Source organism: Amyelois transitella, chromosome 28, assembly GCF_032362555.1.
Source record: "Amyelois transitella isolate CPQ chromosome 28, ilAmyTran1.1, whole genome shotgun sequence".
Taxonomy (NCBI): domain Eukaryota; kingdom Metazoa; phylum Arthropoda; class Insecta; order Lepidoptera; family Pyralidae; genus Amyelois; species Amyelois transitella.
The window spans coordinates 3426626-3443512 of NC_083531.1; the positions used below are offsets into that span (position 1 = coordinate 3426626).

Here is a 16887-nt window from a genome sequence, read left to right on the forward strand (position 1 = left end):
AGACATGGCGCGTACGCAATAAGCCAATAGCGAACGGTTTTGAAATCACGCTTTCAAATGGCGCACTATGATTGGCGCAGATATTTTCGCGGCATGACAAAAAATGATTTCTGCGCAGGTACATCGGATCGAAGACTTTCAGTCAAATCTGAAAGTATTCTGGAAATCCGTAAGGTCAGCCCGAGGAAATACTATAACCAGAGAGCTGACTAGGATCAGATGCCAGGATGGTAGCGTTGTGAAAGGAGAAGAATGTGTACTAAAGATATGGAAGGACTATTTTGAAAGTTTATTTGAAAAAAAGGAAGGAAATAAGAAAGATTTCTGCTATAGCGAAGAAAAAGAGAATGAGATGGAAGGCGAAATTGAAATGTTCGAAATTGTGGAAGCACTTAAGAGTATGAAAGCGGGAAAGGCTGCTGGGTGTGATAGAGTGTCGGTCGAGATGCTTAAAGCAGGAAAAGGCGTAGTAGCTAGTCAGTTGTACTGCCTTTTCAATTTGTGTTGGAGAAGCGGCCGAGTACCAAAAGATTGGTGTAAGGCTGTTATCGTGCCACTTTACAAAGGAAAAGGGTCACAGCTGGACTGCAAAAATTATCGTGGTATAAGCCTGCTTAGCGTCGTCGGCAAATTGTATGCTAAGGTATTGATTAATAGAGTCAGGAATGAAACTGATGACAAAATATGGGATGCTCAAGCGGGATTTCGAAAGGGAATGGGATGTACTGATCAGGTCTTTTCCTTGCGGTGCATAGCCGAAAAGTTTTTGGCCAAGAGTCAAAAAGTCTATTGCACATTCGTAGATCTGGAAAAGGCATAGGCCTTCTGTCATAGGACAGAGTTGAGAGGAATGAATTGTGGTCAGCACTTTCTATGCATGGGGTGAGCAGTCTCTTAATACGAGCACTGAAATCCTTATATGAGGATTCGAGTGCTTGTGTCAGGATAAACGGAGCGCACACTGAGTGGTTTAAGATTGAGAAAGGCGTTAGGCAAGGATGTGTTGCGTCACCGTGGCTGTTCAACCTATTTATGGATAGCTGTTTGACAGATTTGAAAGAGTCTAAAAGTGGATTAAGGATGAATGAGTTACTCGTCAAATGTCTGCTCTATGCCGACGATCAGGTTATACTGGCGTCATCAGCGGAGGAGTTACAGGAGATGGTAAACTGTATGCATGAAGCTTTAAAAGAGAAAGGAATGAAAGTGAACGTAAGTAAAACTAAAACACTGGTTTTTGAAATGGAGAAAGAAATGACAGCATGTAATATTTTGATTGGAGGAGAAAAAGTGGAGCAAGTGAAAGAGTTTGTATATCTAGGATCAAAGTTTACATCAGATGGCAAGTATGATAGTGATATTGAAAGGAGAGTGAACGCGGGGAACATGGTGAATGGAGCTTTGCATGCCTTTATGAGCAGTCAGAAACTATCCAAAAAGGCTCGACTGGCTGTGCACAGGGGCGTGTTGGTCCCGACATTAATGTATGGGAGTGAAAGTTGGGTATGGCAAAAGAAGCATGAAAGCAGAATAAATGCAGTGGAAATGAGAGCGTTAAGGAGTATGATGGGTGTGAAATTGAGTGACAGGATAAGGAACAGCGTGATAAGGGAATGTTGTGATGTGAAAGAAGATGTAGTTACAGGAATAGAAAAGGGTATGTTAAGATGGTTCGGTCATGTGGAGAGGATGAATGAAAGCAGGTTGACTAAGCAGATATACAAGGAGAGTGTGGAGGGAAAGGTCGGAGTGGGAAGACCTAGACGAACGTATCTTGATCAAATTAAGGACGTCCTGGTAAAGGGTCAGGTCAAAAGTACCCGAAACCGCCGAGCTTGTATGAAGAGAGTTATGAATGTGGACGAAGCGAAAGAAGTATGCAGAGATCGTGGCAAGTGGAAAGAGGTAGTCTCTGCCTACCCCTCCGGGAAAGAGGCGTGATTTTACGTATGCATGTACATATGTACATCGGTGTAACTTATTAAAGTGGTAGTACTGTACACAACTACGAACATAGCCATTGGTTATTCAAGTCAGTTGGTTAAATCTTCTTAATTCTTCTGGTGATGCTCACCTTGTTCCTTTGTTCCGCCGCTTCTTCTACACATGCGCTTTGGAAGCGGTAGTAGTTATAATTAGATTTATGTGACGTCAATAAGTGATACCTTGTATCCAATTTTGAAAATAAATCTATTCTATTCTATTCTTCTATTCTATATGTATGTACATATGTACATCGGTGTAACTTATTAAAGTGGTAGTACTGTACATAACTACGAGCATAGTCATTGGTTATTCAAAAGTCAGTAAGTACATCTGATGATGGTTACCTGGGTGATGTGCGGTGAACATCATCATGCCGGGGTCCGCGTTGATGATGGGCGCCGGCCTCGCCACCGGAGTCGGAGTCGCCGGCAACTGGTTGCATTTCCATAGGGGCTGATGGCAAAATTATAGATACATAAATACATACGTACACACATGATCACGTCTATATCACTTGCGGGGTAGGCAGAGAGAACAGTCTTGAAAATACTTAAAGCTCGACATATTGACCTCTTAAAAGCATGTGATATTTTGTCATGTATTTTAACATAATTTGTACAGTATGTACATATTAAATTAAATTAATTAAATTAAATATATTATACAGGACAAATTACAGAGATTGAGTTAGCCTCGAAGTAAGTTCGAGACTTGTGTTACGAGATACTAACTCAACGATACTATATTTTATAATAAATACTTATATAGATAAACATCCAAGACCCAGGCCAATCAGAAAAAGTTTTTTTCTCATCATGCCCTGGCCGGGATTCGAACCCGGGACCTCCGGTGTCACAGACAAGCGTACTACCGCTGCGCCACAGAGGTCGTCATCTTATTAAACTATTTGACATAATATTTGTATTAATTTTATATTCACTATTCTTTCGATGAAGACAATGTGCATTTGTCCGTGATTTAGATTTATTTGCTTGCAGTGTAGTTTATTCCGCCGCTTCTTCTTCACATCCGCTTTGGAAAGCGGTAGTTAAAATTATTAGTCTTAAGTTATGTTGACGTCAATAAATGATACAAGTACCTTGTATCCAATTTTGGTTATAAATCTATTCTATTCAATTTAGTGACTTTTTCTACAATTATTATACTCACCACGGATTTAATGTTGGGCGGCTCCTTCTTCTCAGTAGGCTGAACCCTGGTCAGCGTGATGCCTGGAGGCAGTCTCAAGTCAGCTACCTGCAATGTAAAATTTGTTTTATCAAACATACTGTTATTATATATATATAGTCACGTCCATATCCCTTGCGGGGTGGATAGAGCCAAAAGTCTTAAAAAGACTGATGGGCCACGTTCAGTTCATGTTTGGCTTAATGAGAGAATTCAGATTCAAATAGTGACAGGTTGCTAGCCTGTCGCCTAAAAGAAGAATCCCAAGTTTATAAACCTATCCCTTAATCGCCTTTTACAACATCCATGAGGAAGAGATGGAGTGGCCCTATTCTTTTTTCTAATGGTGCCGGGAACCACACGGCGCATATTGTTTTATGTAAAAATAACGAACTGTTAAGTTGAAAGTAACCTTGTTTTAAATAATAAAAAAAAAAACTCTTTATCATATAATATAGTTGGGTTAGTATCTCGTAACACAAGTCTCGAACTTACTTCGAGGCTAACTCAATCAGTGTGATTTGTCCTATATATATTTATATATCTTCCCCCTGGCTTTAGTCCCGGTCGCATCCTCGCCACTCTGGAGAGGAGCCCGGGGTGCGCCTTTGACCATGGATCCTGGATTGGGTGAGTCAGGTGTTTACACGAAGCGACCTCCGCAACCTTTGCAGGGGAACCTGACCCGTACTGAATCGATCATGGTTACACATCCATTAATCAGACTATGCAGGTCTCCTCGCGATGTTTTCTCGGTTAGCACTCAAACTCGAGACAGCCCCTGTGGCGTAGCGGTAGTACGCTTGTCTGTGACACCGGAGGTCCCGGGTTCGAATCCCGGCCAGGGCATGATGGGAAAAGAACTTTTTCTGATTGGCCTGGGTCATGGATGTTTATCTATATAAGTATATTATAATAAGATATAGTATCGTTGAGTTAGTATCTCGTAACACAAGTCTCGAACTTACTTCGAGGCTAACTCAATCTGTGTAATTTGTCCCATATATATGTATTTATTTATTTATTTAAACTAATGTACGTCGTAAAGTAATATATTTCACTTTTAATACCTGAACGCCGCAACTGAGCTGCTCCATGATGCTACAAGGTGAAGGTTTCTCATGATCGCTGGCGCATTGATTCTGAAACAACGTAAATGTTGACTGAAAAGTATGAACGGATTATTACTAAGCCTCACCTGTCTGTCTGTCTGTGTTATTATTTCTTATACATTATCTCATACATACATACATAAACTCACGCCTCTTTCCCCGAGGGTTAGGCAGAGACTACCTCTTTCCACTTGCCACGATCTCTGCATATTTCCTTCGCTTCATCCACATTATTTCTTATTATATGAGCAATTTTCAATTTAACATACATACATACATATAATCACGTCTATATCCCTCGCGGGGTAGGCAGAGCCAACAGTATTGAAAAGACTGATAGGCCACGTTCAGCTATTTGGCTTTAAGATAGAATTGAGATTCAAATAGTGACAGGTTGCTAGCCCATCGCCTAAAAAATAATCCCAAGTATGTAAGCTTACTCCCATTTCTCTCTTTTTCAAATACAGTCCATTTGTTTATCCCAAACATACCTTCTTATCCATCATTTCAATGGTTGTCTCCGGCGTTATATTGATCACTTGCGGCTGTTGCTTCTCCTTCTTCTTCTTCTCTTTCTTGTTGTTCTGTTGTTGTTGTTGTTGTTGGGGCTGTTGTTGTTGTTGTTGTTGTTGAGTGTTCTGTTTGGCTACTTGCGTTGTTGCTGTTAGGACACAAAGGTTATTATATAATTTTTGAAATGATACAACTGCCTACTTAAGACATACATGCATGCACAAATACATATAGTCACGTCTGTATCCCTTGCGGGATAGACGGAGTCTGAAGTCTTAAAACGGCTAAAAGGCCACATTCAGTGGAAATGACATTCAAATAGGTTGCTAGCACACCATTTTTTGAATCACTTACAAGAAGTATCCTAAGTTAATAACTTATTTTAATATAAACGGGAACTCTGGGATAAAAAGTAGCCTATGTGTTATTCTGGGTCTTTAACTACCCACATACCAAATTTCATTGTAATCGGTTCAGTAGTTTTTGCGTGAAAGAGTAACAAACATCCATACTGACATCCTGACATACCCACAAACTTTCTCATTTATAATATTAGTAGGATTATAGGATTATATACAAACATAACTGAATACAACTTAGTACATATATAATAAGATAAAAATAAATAGAATAGGACTACTCCATCTCTTTCCCATGGATGACGTAAAAGACAACTAGGGGATAGGCTTACAAACTTGGGATTCTTCTTTTAGGCGATAAGCTAGCAACCTGTCATTATTTGAATCTCAATTATATCGTTAAGCCAAATAACTGTGCGTGGCCTAACAGTATTGAAAAGACTGTTGGCTCTGTCTACCCCACAAGGGATATAGCCCATATGTATGTATGTAAAAAGAAATAGCAGAGTCAGATCTGGATCGTATCCCACAGGATGTGTTTACGCGAAAAACAAACGGAAAAAAGAGTTGTTATTATTATATTGTTACTAAAACACAGTTACTTGCCGCTTTTTACTTTATTATCAAGTTCCTTTATTGTTTGCCGGTTGACTGAAGAGATCCCTTCATGGGATAAGTCCGCCATTGCAAGTGATTTGTTTCTTTTATAACTATATACTATTTTCTTGTTACTGTGTAAATTTCTATGCAATAAAAATATTACAAACAAACAAACAGAGTTCTCACAAATTCTATGAGTTAAAATACATTACATGAATGAAGCCTTAAAATTATATTTCGATAAAAAGCACTCACCAGGCTTCTCCTTGTTCTCTTTCCCTTTCTTCTTCTCATCTTTCCCATTCTTCTTCTTCTCCTCTTTGGTCGGCTCCTTCTTCGGTTCCTTCTTGTCCTGTTTCCTGTTAAGTTCGGGTTTGACTTCCGCCTTTTTGGTCTCCTTCTTGTTGCTTCTCGTTTCCATTTCCTGTCTCTTTCTCTCTTCTTCCTCCGCCTGGAATAAAAAATCACAATTAATTTTCAGAACCTGTTTTTTCTTGTCTAAAATGTAATATTATATGTAATATAATATAAAAAATATGGCAATATACATATTATATATATATATTGCCATGAGGTTCCCGGCACCAATACAAAAAAGAATAGGACCACTCCAACTCTTTCCCATGGATTTCGTAAAAGGCGACGAAGGGGTAGGTTTATAAAATACATACATACATATGGTCACGTCTATATCCCTTGCGGGGTAGACAGAGCCAACAGTCTTAAAAAGGCTGAATGGCCACGTTCAGCTATTTGGCTTAATGATAGAATTGAGATTCAAATAGTGACAGGTTGCTAACCCAACGCCTAAAAAAGAATCCCAAGTTTGTAAGCCTATCCCTTAGTCGCCTTTTACGACATCCATGGAAAAGAGCTGGAGTGGTCCTATTCTTTTTTGTGTTGGTGCCGGGAACCACACGGCATAAAAAATTGCCATCCTTTTTTTTAGGCGATGGGCTAGCAACCTGTCACTTTTTGGATCTCAATTCCATCATTAAGCCGAGCAGCTGAACGTGGCCATTCAGTCTTTTCGGGACTATTGGCTCTGTCTACCCCGTAATGGATATAGACGTGACTATATGTATGTATATATATATATATATATTTTTTTTAAATTTTGGTTCAAAGCCTACCTGCTGCTTGGCCAACAACTTCCTCTGCTTCTTGGAGAGCGGCTGCGGTTCCTGCGCCGGCGCAGGCGCGGCCGCGCCCTTCTGCTCTTTCGGTTTCGGCTCCGGTTTCTGTTGCTCTTTCTCTTTCTGTTTCTTCTGTAAAAGAACATAATTTAAATTCAAATTCAAAATTTTTATTCATTATTATAAGATACTTCGTATCACTTAATAATTGTCATATCTTTTGGTTTCAGAACGTTGGTTGACGTCAAATAAATTACTTAAAACTAAGTTTACTGCCATGCTGTGGCGCAGCGGTAGTACGCTTGTCTGTAACACCGGAGGTCCCGGGTTCGAATCTCGGTCAGGGTATGGATTGGATGGTTTATCTATGTAAGTATTTATTATAAAATACAGTATCGTTGAGAAGTATCTCGTAAATACAAGTCTCGAACTTACTTCGAGGCTAACTCAATCTGTGTAATTTAAAAAAAAAATCTTCTTTTAACCTTTTCCTTATTCCCTTTGGCCAACTGATTGATGTGAGCTAACGCCTGCTCCCAGGTTTGCTTGCGTTGCGACTCCGCCGCCTGCTTCTGGGCCTGTTGTTGTTGCAACTGCTGTTGTTGTTGTTGCTGTAGCTGCTGTTGTTGTTGTTGGTGGTGCAACTGCTGTTGTTTCTGATGTTGGAGTTCTTCGTGCGTCACCACTGTGAATAATAAAAATATATATTTATGCTCTACGCATTTAAACAGATAATATTAAATTACAAAACATTAATATACCTAATCTTAATAGAATAGAAAAATAATAGGACCACTCCATTTCTTTCCCATGCATGTCGTAAAAGACGACTAAGGGATAGGTTTATAAACTTGGGATTCTTCTTTTAGGCAACAGGCTAGCAACCTGTCACTATTTGAATCGCAATTCAATATTAATGATAAACATGTGTGGCCCGAGCTGGACATAATAGCCTCTTAATTCTTGTGTATTTTGACATGATCTTGACATAATTTGTACAGTATGTACATATTTTATTTTATATTTATTTTATTTGACGAAATATTCGTATTGACATAATCAGTTCTACATTCATACATGTTTTTTAATGTAGACAATGTGCATTCGTCCACGATTTTGATTTAAGAGATCTATATTTGTAAATTGACGTCCTATGAAAATGCTGCAGTGTAGTTTGTTCCGCCGCTTCTTCTACACATGCGCTTTGGAAGCGGTAGTAGTTATAATTAGATTTAAGTTATGTGACGTCAATAAGTGATACCTTGTATCCAATTTTGAAAATAAATCTATTCTATTCTATTCTATTCTAATCATTAAGCCAAACAGCTGACATTGGCCTTTCAGTCTTTTGATGACTGTTGGCTCTGTCTACCCCGCAAGGGATACAGACGTGATTATATGTATGTATACTAAATATTTTTGATAACGCAGATTATAATACCAGTGAAATGTCTCCGTGAAGCCACATTGGGCTGCGGCACGCACACGGTGACCCCCTGAGCGCCGCGGCGGACGCACACCATGCCGCCGGTGTTCTCGGCATTCTGTACGCCTGTTATAATAATTATAAATGAATAATTATAATATTATGCCATGCCGTGTGGTTCCCGGCACTGAAGAATAGGCCAACTCTATTTTTTTCATGGATGTCGTAAAAGGCGACTAATAAAGTAAATGGAGGCTAATAAACTTGGGATTTTTCTTGTAGGCGATGGGCTGGCAACCTGTCACTATTTGAATCTCAATACTTTCAAGCCAAATAGCCGAACGTGGCCTATCAGTCTTTTCAAGACCGTTGGCTCTGTCTATCCCGCAAGGGATATAGATGTGACCATATGTATGTATGTTTGTTTGTAAACTCTTTATTGCACATAAAAATAAAAATAACAAAACTAGAACAGTCATTGGATTTAGAAGAATATGTACAATGGCGGACCTTTCCCAATCGGGATGTATGTATGTATGTTCTGTATTACGGCAAATGAAGTCGCGGGCAATAGCCTGCAAATAAACAAATAAATATAATACTCACCGGCTGCCTGTTTTTGCTTGTCTCGTTGATGCTGTTCCAACAACTGCTGCATCTGCCTGCGTTGTTGTTGTTGCAACTGCTGTTGTTGTATATGTTGTTGTTGTTGTTGTTGTTGTTGTTGTAATTGCTGCTGTTGCAATTGTTGTTGATGTTGTTGTTTAGCTGCCAACGCGGCTTGCTCTGCCTGCTGAAATAAATTAATTAATGAAATAAATTGCAAATACTTTGAACACTGCAATATTATGAAATTGTTTGCATTAGTTACGTTGCGTCCGCGTCGTTTTATTCGTATTTTAGCAAATCAGTTTGGAATCGGTCATCAAGCGCACTGACCGTTCTCACTGTGATGAAATAAATACTTTTTATAAAAACTATAAAGTTAAATGACAGAAGTGAAAGTGAACTCTGTCCATCCAATAAGGGATTAAGTCGTGATATGTGAAGTGGCCCACTAGTTTCGCGACTGTCGACTCTGTCTACCCCGCAAGGGGTCAAGGCGCGTGTTATTTGAATGTACATACTTGTTTCTCGCGCGGCTCCTGCTGCATGGCTTGAGCTTCGGCCAATTGCCTCTCGCACTGTTGTAGCCGTCGAGTACATTCGATCACATTTTGTTCAGCCGCTTTCGCCTCCTGTGGTGAAGTGATAATGATGACATTAATATTATTTCTTATACAGAATGTTGTTATTCTGTTCTTGACAAATGTTTAATTATGGTATTAGTACATACATACTACTCTGTCAAGAAAGTAGCAGGAAAAGATCAATAATACACAAACTGTTTGTTACTCATCCAAATTTATTTTATCACCTTCAAAATATGCTCCTTTAGAAACGATACACTTACGCCAACGAATAATCCAATCATCAAAACATTTTTTAAACGCTGTTTCCGGAATTGAGGTCAGTTCTCGCCGCGAATTCTCTTTTATGTCTTCTACCGATTGAAAACGGGTGCCACGAAGTGGTAATTTGAGTTTAGGAAAAAGAAAAAAGTCGGCTGGAGCCATATCTGGTGAATATGGTGGTTGCTCGATGGTATTTGTTGAGTGTTTGGTTAAAAATTCGTTCACAATGATGGCCTTGTGCGAAGGTGCATTATCATGGTGCAAAATCCAAGAATTTTCTTTCCACAAATCTGGCCTTTTTCGTAGGATTTGCTCTCTTAAACGCCGCATAACACTCAAATAATATTCCTTATTTACCGTTTGACCTTCCGGCAAGAATTCCGAGTGCACAACACCGCGATAGTCAAAGAAAACAGTCAACATGACTTTGACTTTTGAACGACTTTGGCGTGGTTTTTTCGGTTTCGGTTCAGTTGGAAGGCGCCACTCCGAAGCTTGTTGACTAGTTTGCATGTCAAACTCGTAAACCCACGTCTCGTCACCAGTAACAATGCGTTTCATGAATGTTGGGTCGGAATTGACTCGTTCTAGGATGTCCTCAGCGACTCTCAGGCGATTGAGTTTTTGAAAAAAATTCAGGTCTTTTGGGACTAGCCGAGCGGCAACATGTTTCATACCCAAATTATTAGTTAAAATGGTACGGATCGACTCGTGAGATACAGAAAGTTCGGTGGCTATCTCTCTCAAAGTTGAATGAGGATTTTCAGTCACTATTTCCTTCACTTTTGCGATGTTAACTTCAGTTGCAGACGTTGATGGCCTACCAGAGCGAGGCAAATCTTCCATCACATCTCGACCGCTTTTGAACGCTTTGTACCACTCATAAGCACGAGTTTTTGATAAAGTCGATTCACCGTAAGCCTTCTGTAACATTTTCAGTGACTCCGAACACGATATTCCATTGGCAATGCAAAATTTAAGACAAACTCTTTGTTCGATGTTTTTATCCATTATGAAATTAGCAATACACACTAGATATGATATAACTAAAAATAGCACTGTATTTAATGTAAACAACAGATGCAACTCAAACTCCGCGCCAAAATGGAAAACAGTTGTGCCAATCTAACAACAACAAAAAAAACAAAAATTTGAATTTGGAACCATAAATAAATAATCCATTCCCGATACTTTTCTGACTGAATGTATATATATATATTGCTGTGTGGTTCCTAGTACCTATACAAAAAAGAATAGGAATATTCCATCTGTTTCCTATGAATGTCGTAACAGGCGAGTAAGGGATATATAATTAATTTCTAAACTTGAGCTTCTTGTTTTTAGACTAATCTCAATTCTATCATTAATTCAAACAGCTGAACGTGGCCTATCAGTGTGTTCAAGACTGTTGGCTCTGTCTACCCCGCAAGGGATATAGACATAACTTTATGAATGTATAATGTACATATGGTCACCCGGGTTTAGTGCGAATTTTACTCGATCCAACGCGGCAATGAAGAAAACGCGAATTTGTATGCGATTAAATCAGCGCCACCTGGTGGTGACACGATGGTACTAATGCAACTCCATACAACATACATACATACATACATATGGTCACGTCTATATCCCTTGCGGGGTAGACAGAGCCAACAGTCTTGAAAAGACTGAATGGCCACGTTCAGCTATTTGGCTTAATGATAGAATTGAGATTCAAATAGTGACAGGTTGCTAGCCCATCGCCTAAAAGAGGAATTCCAAGTTTATAAGCCTATTGCTTAGTCGCCTTTTACGACATCCATGGGAAAGAGATGGAGTGGTTCTATTCTTTTTGTAATGGTGCCGGGAACCACACGGCACAACTCCATACAAACTCGCCTTTAATTTGCTCGACGCGTTTGACCGAGTAAAACTCAGTCTCATATATGTTATTATTATGAACTAGAGCCCGCTTTCGACTTCGTCCGCGTGGAATCAATCCCGCGGAATCTCCGGGAAAAAAAAGTAGCGTATGTGTTATTCTGGGTCTTCAGCTACCTACATATCAAATTTCTATCTAAATCCTTAGATGGAAAAAGAAGAAGAAGGATAATGAGGAAATCCTCTAAAACCTCTCACCTTAGCCGTACAATTCACCACGTTAGTCAACTCCCCTAGTTGCTCGGCGGCGGCTTGCATCATAGCTTGTTGGGTGGGGTTCGTCTTATTTTTCTTTCCTAAAAACAATTAGTTAACAAATATTTATAAAAATTGACTTGTTTGAAGAATTGAAAAACCATCGACAAATTAATGACTAAAGTGAATAATAACCGAGCAAGTACTCCAAGTTTGAAACAATTGAAAAAAAATCAGAGCGATCAGTTTTCACTTTAAAGGTGGTAAAAATCGACAATTTTATTTGTTTTAATAAATTATATTTTTTTTTCTGACGTCCACCGAGCACCGCTCGGTAAACCAGGTACTATAAACAAAAAAAAAAAGTGCTTCTCTACCCACCCACCCACACATTGCCAAATGACTCACCTTTCTTCTTCTTCTGCTGCTGCTGTTGCTGCCTGGCGTCTTCCAGTCTCCGCTTCCAATCCGCCGCGACGCTTTTCAAAGCGGCCGCCGACAGCTTCGCCAAGTGCAGTTCGGCCATTATGTTCTCGCGTTCTTCTAGAAGGCGCATTTCCATCTGGAAATAATAATGGGTGATTAATATCTATTATATATAAAGATTGACAAAAGTCGTAAAGTAAAGGTAATCTTTACAAGTCTATCAATCCTTGAGGGCTTCAATGATGCCCAAAATAACTATTCCACGCGGACGAAGTCGGGGGCACAACTAGTGTATGTATATAACTCACTCTCTTAGCGCGTTGTCTCTGCTTCTTAGCCTTCTTCTTCCCTCTGTCCACGTGTCTCGCCGGACCCTCAATGTATTGCAACAGCGCGTCCAGATCCCTCGGATCAGTCGGTCTTCCGCCGCGCCAGCACGAACCGCTGTTGACAATAATAAAAAAAAAATATTAAAAAACTAAACAGCAAAAGAAAAGGCTTTGATAAACGTGCCCTGATCAGAACAGGGATATTTTTAGAATAAGTTCCTTAAATAGTAAATGGTTGTATGAAAAAAAAATTATGAATGCGGAAGACTAAGGTTGGCATACATACATACATAGGGTCACGTCTATATCCCTTGCGGGGTAGACAGAGCCAACAGTCTTGAAAAGACTGAATGGCCACGTTCAGCTATTTGGCTTAATGATAGAATTGAGATTCAAATAGTGACAGGTTGCTAATCCATCGCTTAAAAGAAGAAACCCAAGTTTTTAAGCCTATCCCTTAATCGCCTTTTACGACATCCATGGGAAAGAGATGGAGTGGTCCTATTCTTTTTGTATTGGTGCCGGGAACCACACTAAGGTTTGGAGGGATTAAATTCAAAAACAATTAAATGTTACTGATTCAATTAATTCACTCATTCAGTGAACACGATTCTTCCTCCTGGCTTTAGTCCCGGTCGCATCCTCGCCACTCTGGAGAGGAGCCCGGGGTACCCCTTTGACCATGGATCCTGGATTGGGTGAGACAGGTTTTTATACAAAGAGACTACCGTCTGACCTCCGCAACCTTTGCAGATTACACAAAACCCGTTCATCATTCAGTGAAAACGATTATGAACTCAAAAAGTTAATAAATTATTTAACTAATAATCGATTTTGGCTGGCTTTAAATAGACCTTTAGGAATAACTTTATTACTACTTACTACTTATTACTAAGGATTTTTTTACAGACGCGAAACCTGGCATTTTTTTAAAATACATCACAATATTGATACAAATAAATATATAAACTCACCCAGAACATCCAGAAGACGTGGAATACACACTAGACTCGCGACTAGAGACAGACATCTGTTGTTGTTGTTGTTGTTGTCGACTCTGTCGTTGTTGAGCTTGTTGTTGGGCAGCGGCTTGAGCTTGTTGTTGCGCTTGTTGTTGCAGCTGCTGTTGTTGTAGTAACTGTTGATTTAAAAATGCGTAATGTTTGCGAATCTTACTTAACACTAGGATATGATCCACGAAAAATAATGAAGGTCTATAACAGGTTGGTTTGTTCCACATACGTCAATGCATTAGATTTAAGTTATGTGACGTCAATAAGTGCTACCTTGTATCCAATAGGCTATTACACTCTTTTTTGAAAACTGTTTTAAATCAATCCTGAGACTGTGTTATACCTATAGAATTTTTATTAAAATTTTTTGAAGCCGAAATGTGCTCTAAAAACTATTTATTATTTATGATTTTGTATTTTCGCGCGAAAACGCCATCCGCCATGCTGTTTTGACTCGTGACGTCATACTTTTAGTAAACAATACGGCTCTACGTAAGACTAAAGTAAAAAGATTTTTGTAATAATGAATGACAATACATATTGTTGGTGTCTTGTTCCTGAATGCAAGAATACAAGTATAAAAACACCAGAAAAATTGTGGATTCCACTGCCAAGTGATATTAAAATGAGAAACACTTGGTTGAAATTAGCAAGAAGAGATCCAAAGGCATTGTCTACAAAATCAAGATTGTATTCTGTGAAGACCACTTTGATGTAAGTTAGCATTCATTGTAAATAGTAAAGTAACCACAAGAGAGACAATGTTTAATACAATAAATACTTACATCGCTGTTTTAACATTTCTTAACTCAGCAGAACAGAAATCGGGATTGGACGCAAAAAATTTCGCCACCATCAACGTATTCCTCGGTAGATTTATATTGTCTGCTTTCACAAAACCGTCTACCATGATTCTATTAAATTATTAAAGAGTAAAAACCCAAAAACGTGATAGAAATTTTAAAATTTCAAAATAAACAGAGCCTGACATCATCAATATGTTTTCGATTCGATATTTGTTTACTAAAAGTATGACGTCACGTCAGTACCCAACATGGCGGATAGCGTTTTCGACTTTTGAAGAACAGATTAAAAAAGAGGATTTTTTAAATTGAATTATAAAATCCATATTGCACTTTTATGAATAATGATCGATGTTTTTCTTTTATTTTTTACAAAATCTATAAGATACGTGCATTTTTATATTTTTTTTTACATGGTGTAAAATAGCCTATTTTGCAAATAAAATCTCCTTATCCGGTCACTCAATTTCACACCCATCATACTCCTTAACACTCTCATTTCCACTGCATTTATTCTGCTTTTGTGCTTGTTTTGGCACACTAAATTTACAACTTAATATCTAATACAGTAAGTTATTACTGTACTAACTAACCTGTTGTTGTCTGATCTGTTGTTGTTGTTGCGGCGTAAGAGTAGGTTTGTTGTGTACCGGCAGGTCGTATATCGGCTCGGGTTTCTTCTGTTGTTGTGCAACTTGCTGCGCGACTTGTTGCGGGTGTTGTTGTGCCGCTTGTTGTTGTTGCTGCTGCTGCTGTTGTTGCTGTTGCAGTTGTTGTTGTTGTTGCGCTTTTTGTTGTTGCAACTGAGTAAATTATGAAAAATTATGCAAAGATGAAAATTTGAATTCTTTACTGTACACTTAATTTTGCTAGAGTACATAGGCGTTAACATATAAAACATACATACATATAATCACGTCTATACCCCTTGCGAGGCAGACAGAGCCAACAGTCCCGAAAAGACTGATAGGCCACGTTCAGCTGTTTGGCTTAATGATAGAATTGAGTTGCCTGGTAAATGGTCAGGTCAAGAGTACCCGAAACCGCCGAGCTTGCATAGAGTTATGAATAGTGGATGAAGCGATGGGAGTATGCACAGATCGTGGCAAGTGGAAAGATGTAGTCTCTGCCTACCCCACCGGGAAAGAGGCGTGATTTTATGTATGTATACACACATACATATTTTTACGTCTATATCCCTTGCGGGGTAGACAGATCCAACAGTCTTGAAAAGACTGAGTGGCCACGTTCGGCTATTTGGCTTTATGATAGAATTGAGATTCAAATAGTGACAGGTTGCTAGCCCATCGCCTAAAAATGAATCCCAATTTTGTAAGCCTATCCCTTAGTCGCCCTTATGTATGTATGTACGTAACAATAATCATACCTGTTGCAATCGCATTTGCTCAGCGCTGTTATTGGGTTTGAGCTCGGGCTTCGCTGGCGGCACGCTGATTTGTATGGGCGCCGTGCTTTGTAACGTCTGTTGAACAAAATAAAAAAAGTTGATAGTAAATTAGTAAATATAAATATATACGGGACAAATTACACAGATTGAGTTAGCCTCGATGTAAGTTCGAGACTTGTGTTACGAGATACTAACTCAACGATACTATATCTTATAATAAATACTTATATAGATAAACAGCCAAGAACCATGCCAATCAGAGAAAGTTCGTTTCTCATCATGCCCTGGCCGGGATTCGAATCCGGGACCTCCGGTGACACAGACAAGCGCACTACCGCTGCGCCGCAGAGGCCGTTAAAACAGTAAGTAACCTTACTTTACAGGTCCCTGGCAAAAAAAATCAGTTGTCTGTAAAGTCGGTTTACTGAAGATAGTTGAACATGACACCGTCCTAAGAAAATACTGATGGAATGGTAGCATTTTTGAAAAGAAAATTTTTTCATTTGTTTGATAGATGTGTATGTTTATAGAGGAGGTATACGCTGCTGAACGCGAAGGCCGATTGTGCCTCTTTGTCGCTCGTTACGCGCTCTCGCTTGCACTTCAAGGAACGCCTCAGAGCGAGGTAACGCCGCATGAGTCATGTTTTTTCGTGCGTGCAGCCAGCTCAATCGAATCGTAAGACGTTGTCACGTCAAAAACTCAAAGTCAATCATCACCTTAGCCTTGTCGGTGACGGTCATTTTCGACATTTTGTCGGCGAGCTGTTTCTGCTGCAAATCTATGGTCTGCCGCTTTTGTTGCTGAACAGGCGGCAGATTAGGCGGCAATGTTTTTGGCAGTGCCTGTAAGAGAGAAACATAATTTATTATTATTATTAACTAACCCAAAGGCTGACTGGAAGAGATTGCATTTGACGGGACATCTAGTTTTCTTTTTAAAAATTTATTGAACATCAGAACTATAATGGGTGAACTTTATGCTAAATGGTGATTGAGCGTCGGTATTCAAATCAATAA

The 16887-nt window shown here is 39.2% G+C and overlaps 1 protein-coding gene across 1 annotated transcript in view; it reads right to left on the reverse strand.

The window, feature by feature from the left end:
- LOC106139665 (uncharacterized) overlaps positions 1–16887 on the reverse strand; it is a 50858-nt gene that overhangs the window by 5913 nt on the left and 28058 nt on the right. The window contains exons 27-43 of the mRNA XM_060952313.1: positions 16588–16713; positions 15848–15943; positions 15054–15263; positions 13619–13782; positions 12624–12759; positions 12298–12451; positions 11893–11990; positions 9448–9558; positions 8927–9113; positions 8336–8446; positions 7380–7579; positions 6892–7026; positions 6014–6209; positions 4778–4947; positions 4245–4316; positions 3157–3243; positions 2331–2439 (exon numbers count right to left, since the gene is read on the reverse strand). Of these exons, the coding sequence (XP_060808296.1) occupies positions 2331–2439; positions 3157–3243; positions 4245–4316; positions 4778–4947; positions 6014–6209; positions 6892–7026; positions 7380–7579; positions 8336–8446; positions 8927–9113; positions 9448–9558; positions 11893–11990; positions 12298–12451; positions 12624–12759; positions 13619–13782; positions 15054–15263; positions 15848–15943; positions 16588–16713 (2362 nt within the window). The remainder of the gene's footprint in view (positions 1–2330; positions 2440–3156; positions 3244–4244; positions 4317–4777; positions 4948–6013; positions 6210–6891; positions 7027–7379; positions 7580–8335; positions 8447–8926; positions 9114–9447; positions 9559–11892; positions 11991–12297; positions 12452–12623; positions 12760–13618; positions 13783–15053; positions 15264–15847; positions 15944–16587; positions 16714–16887) is intronic.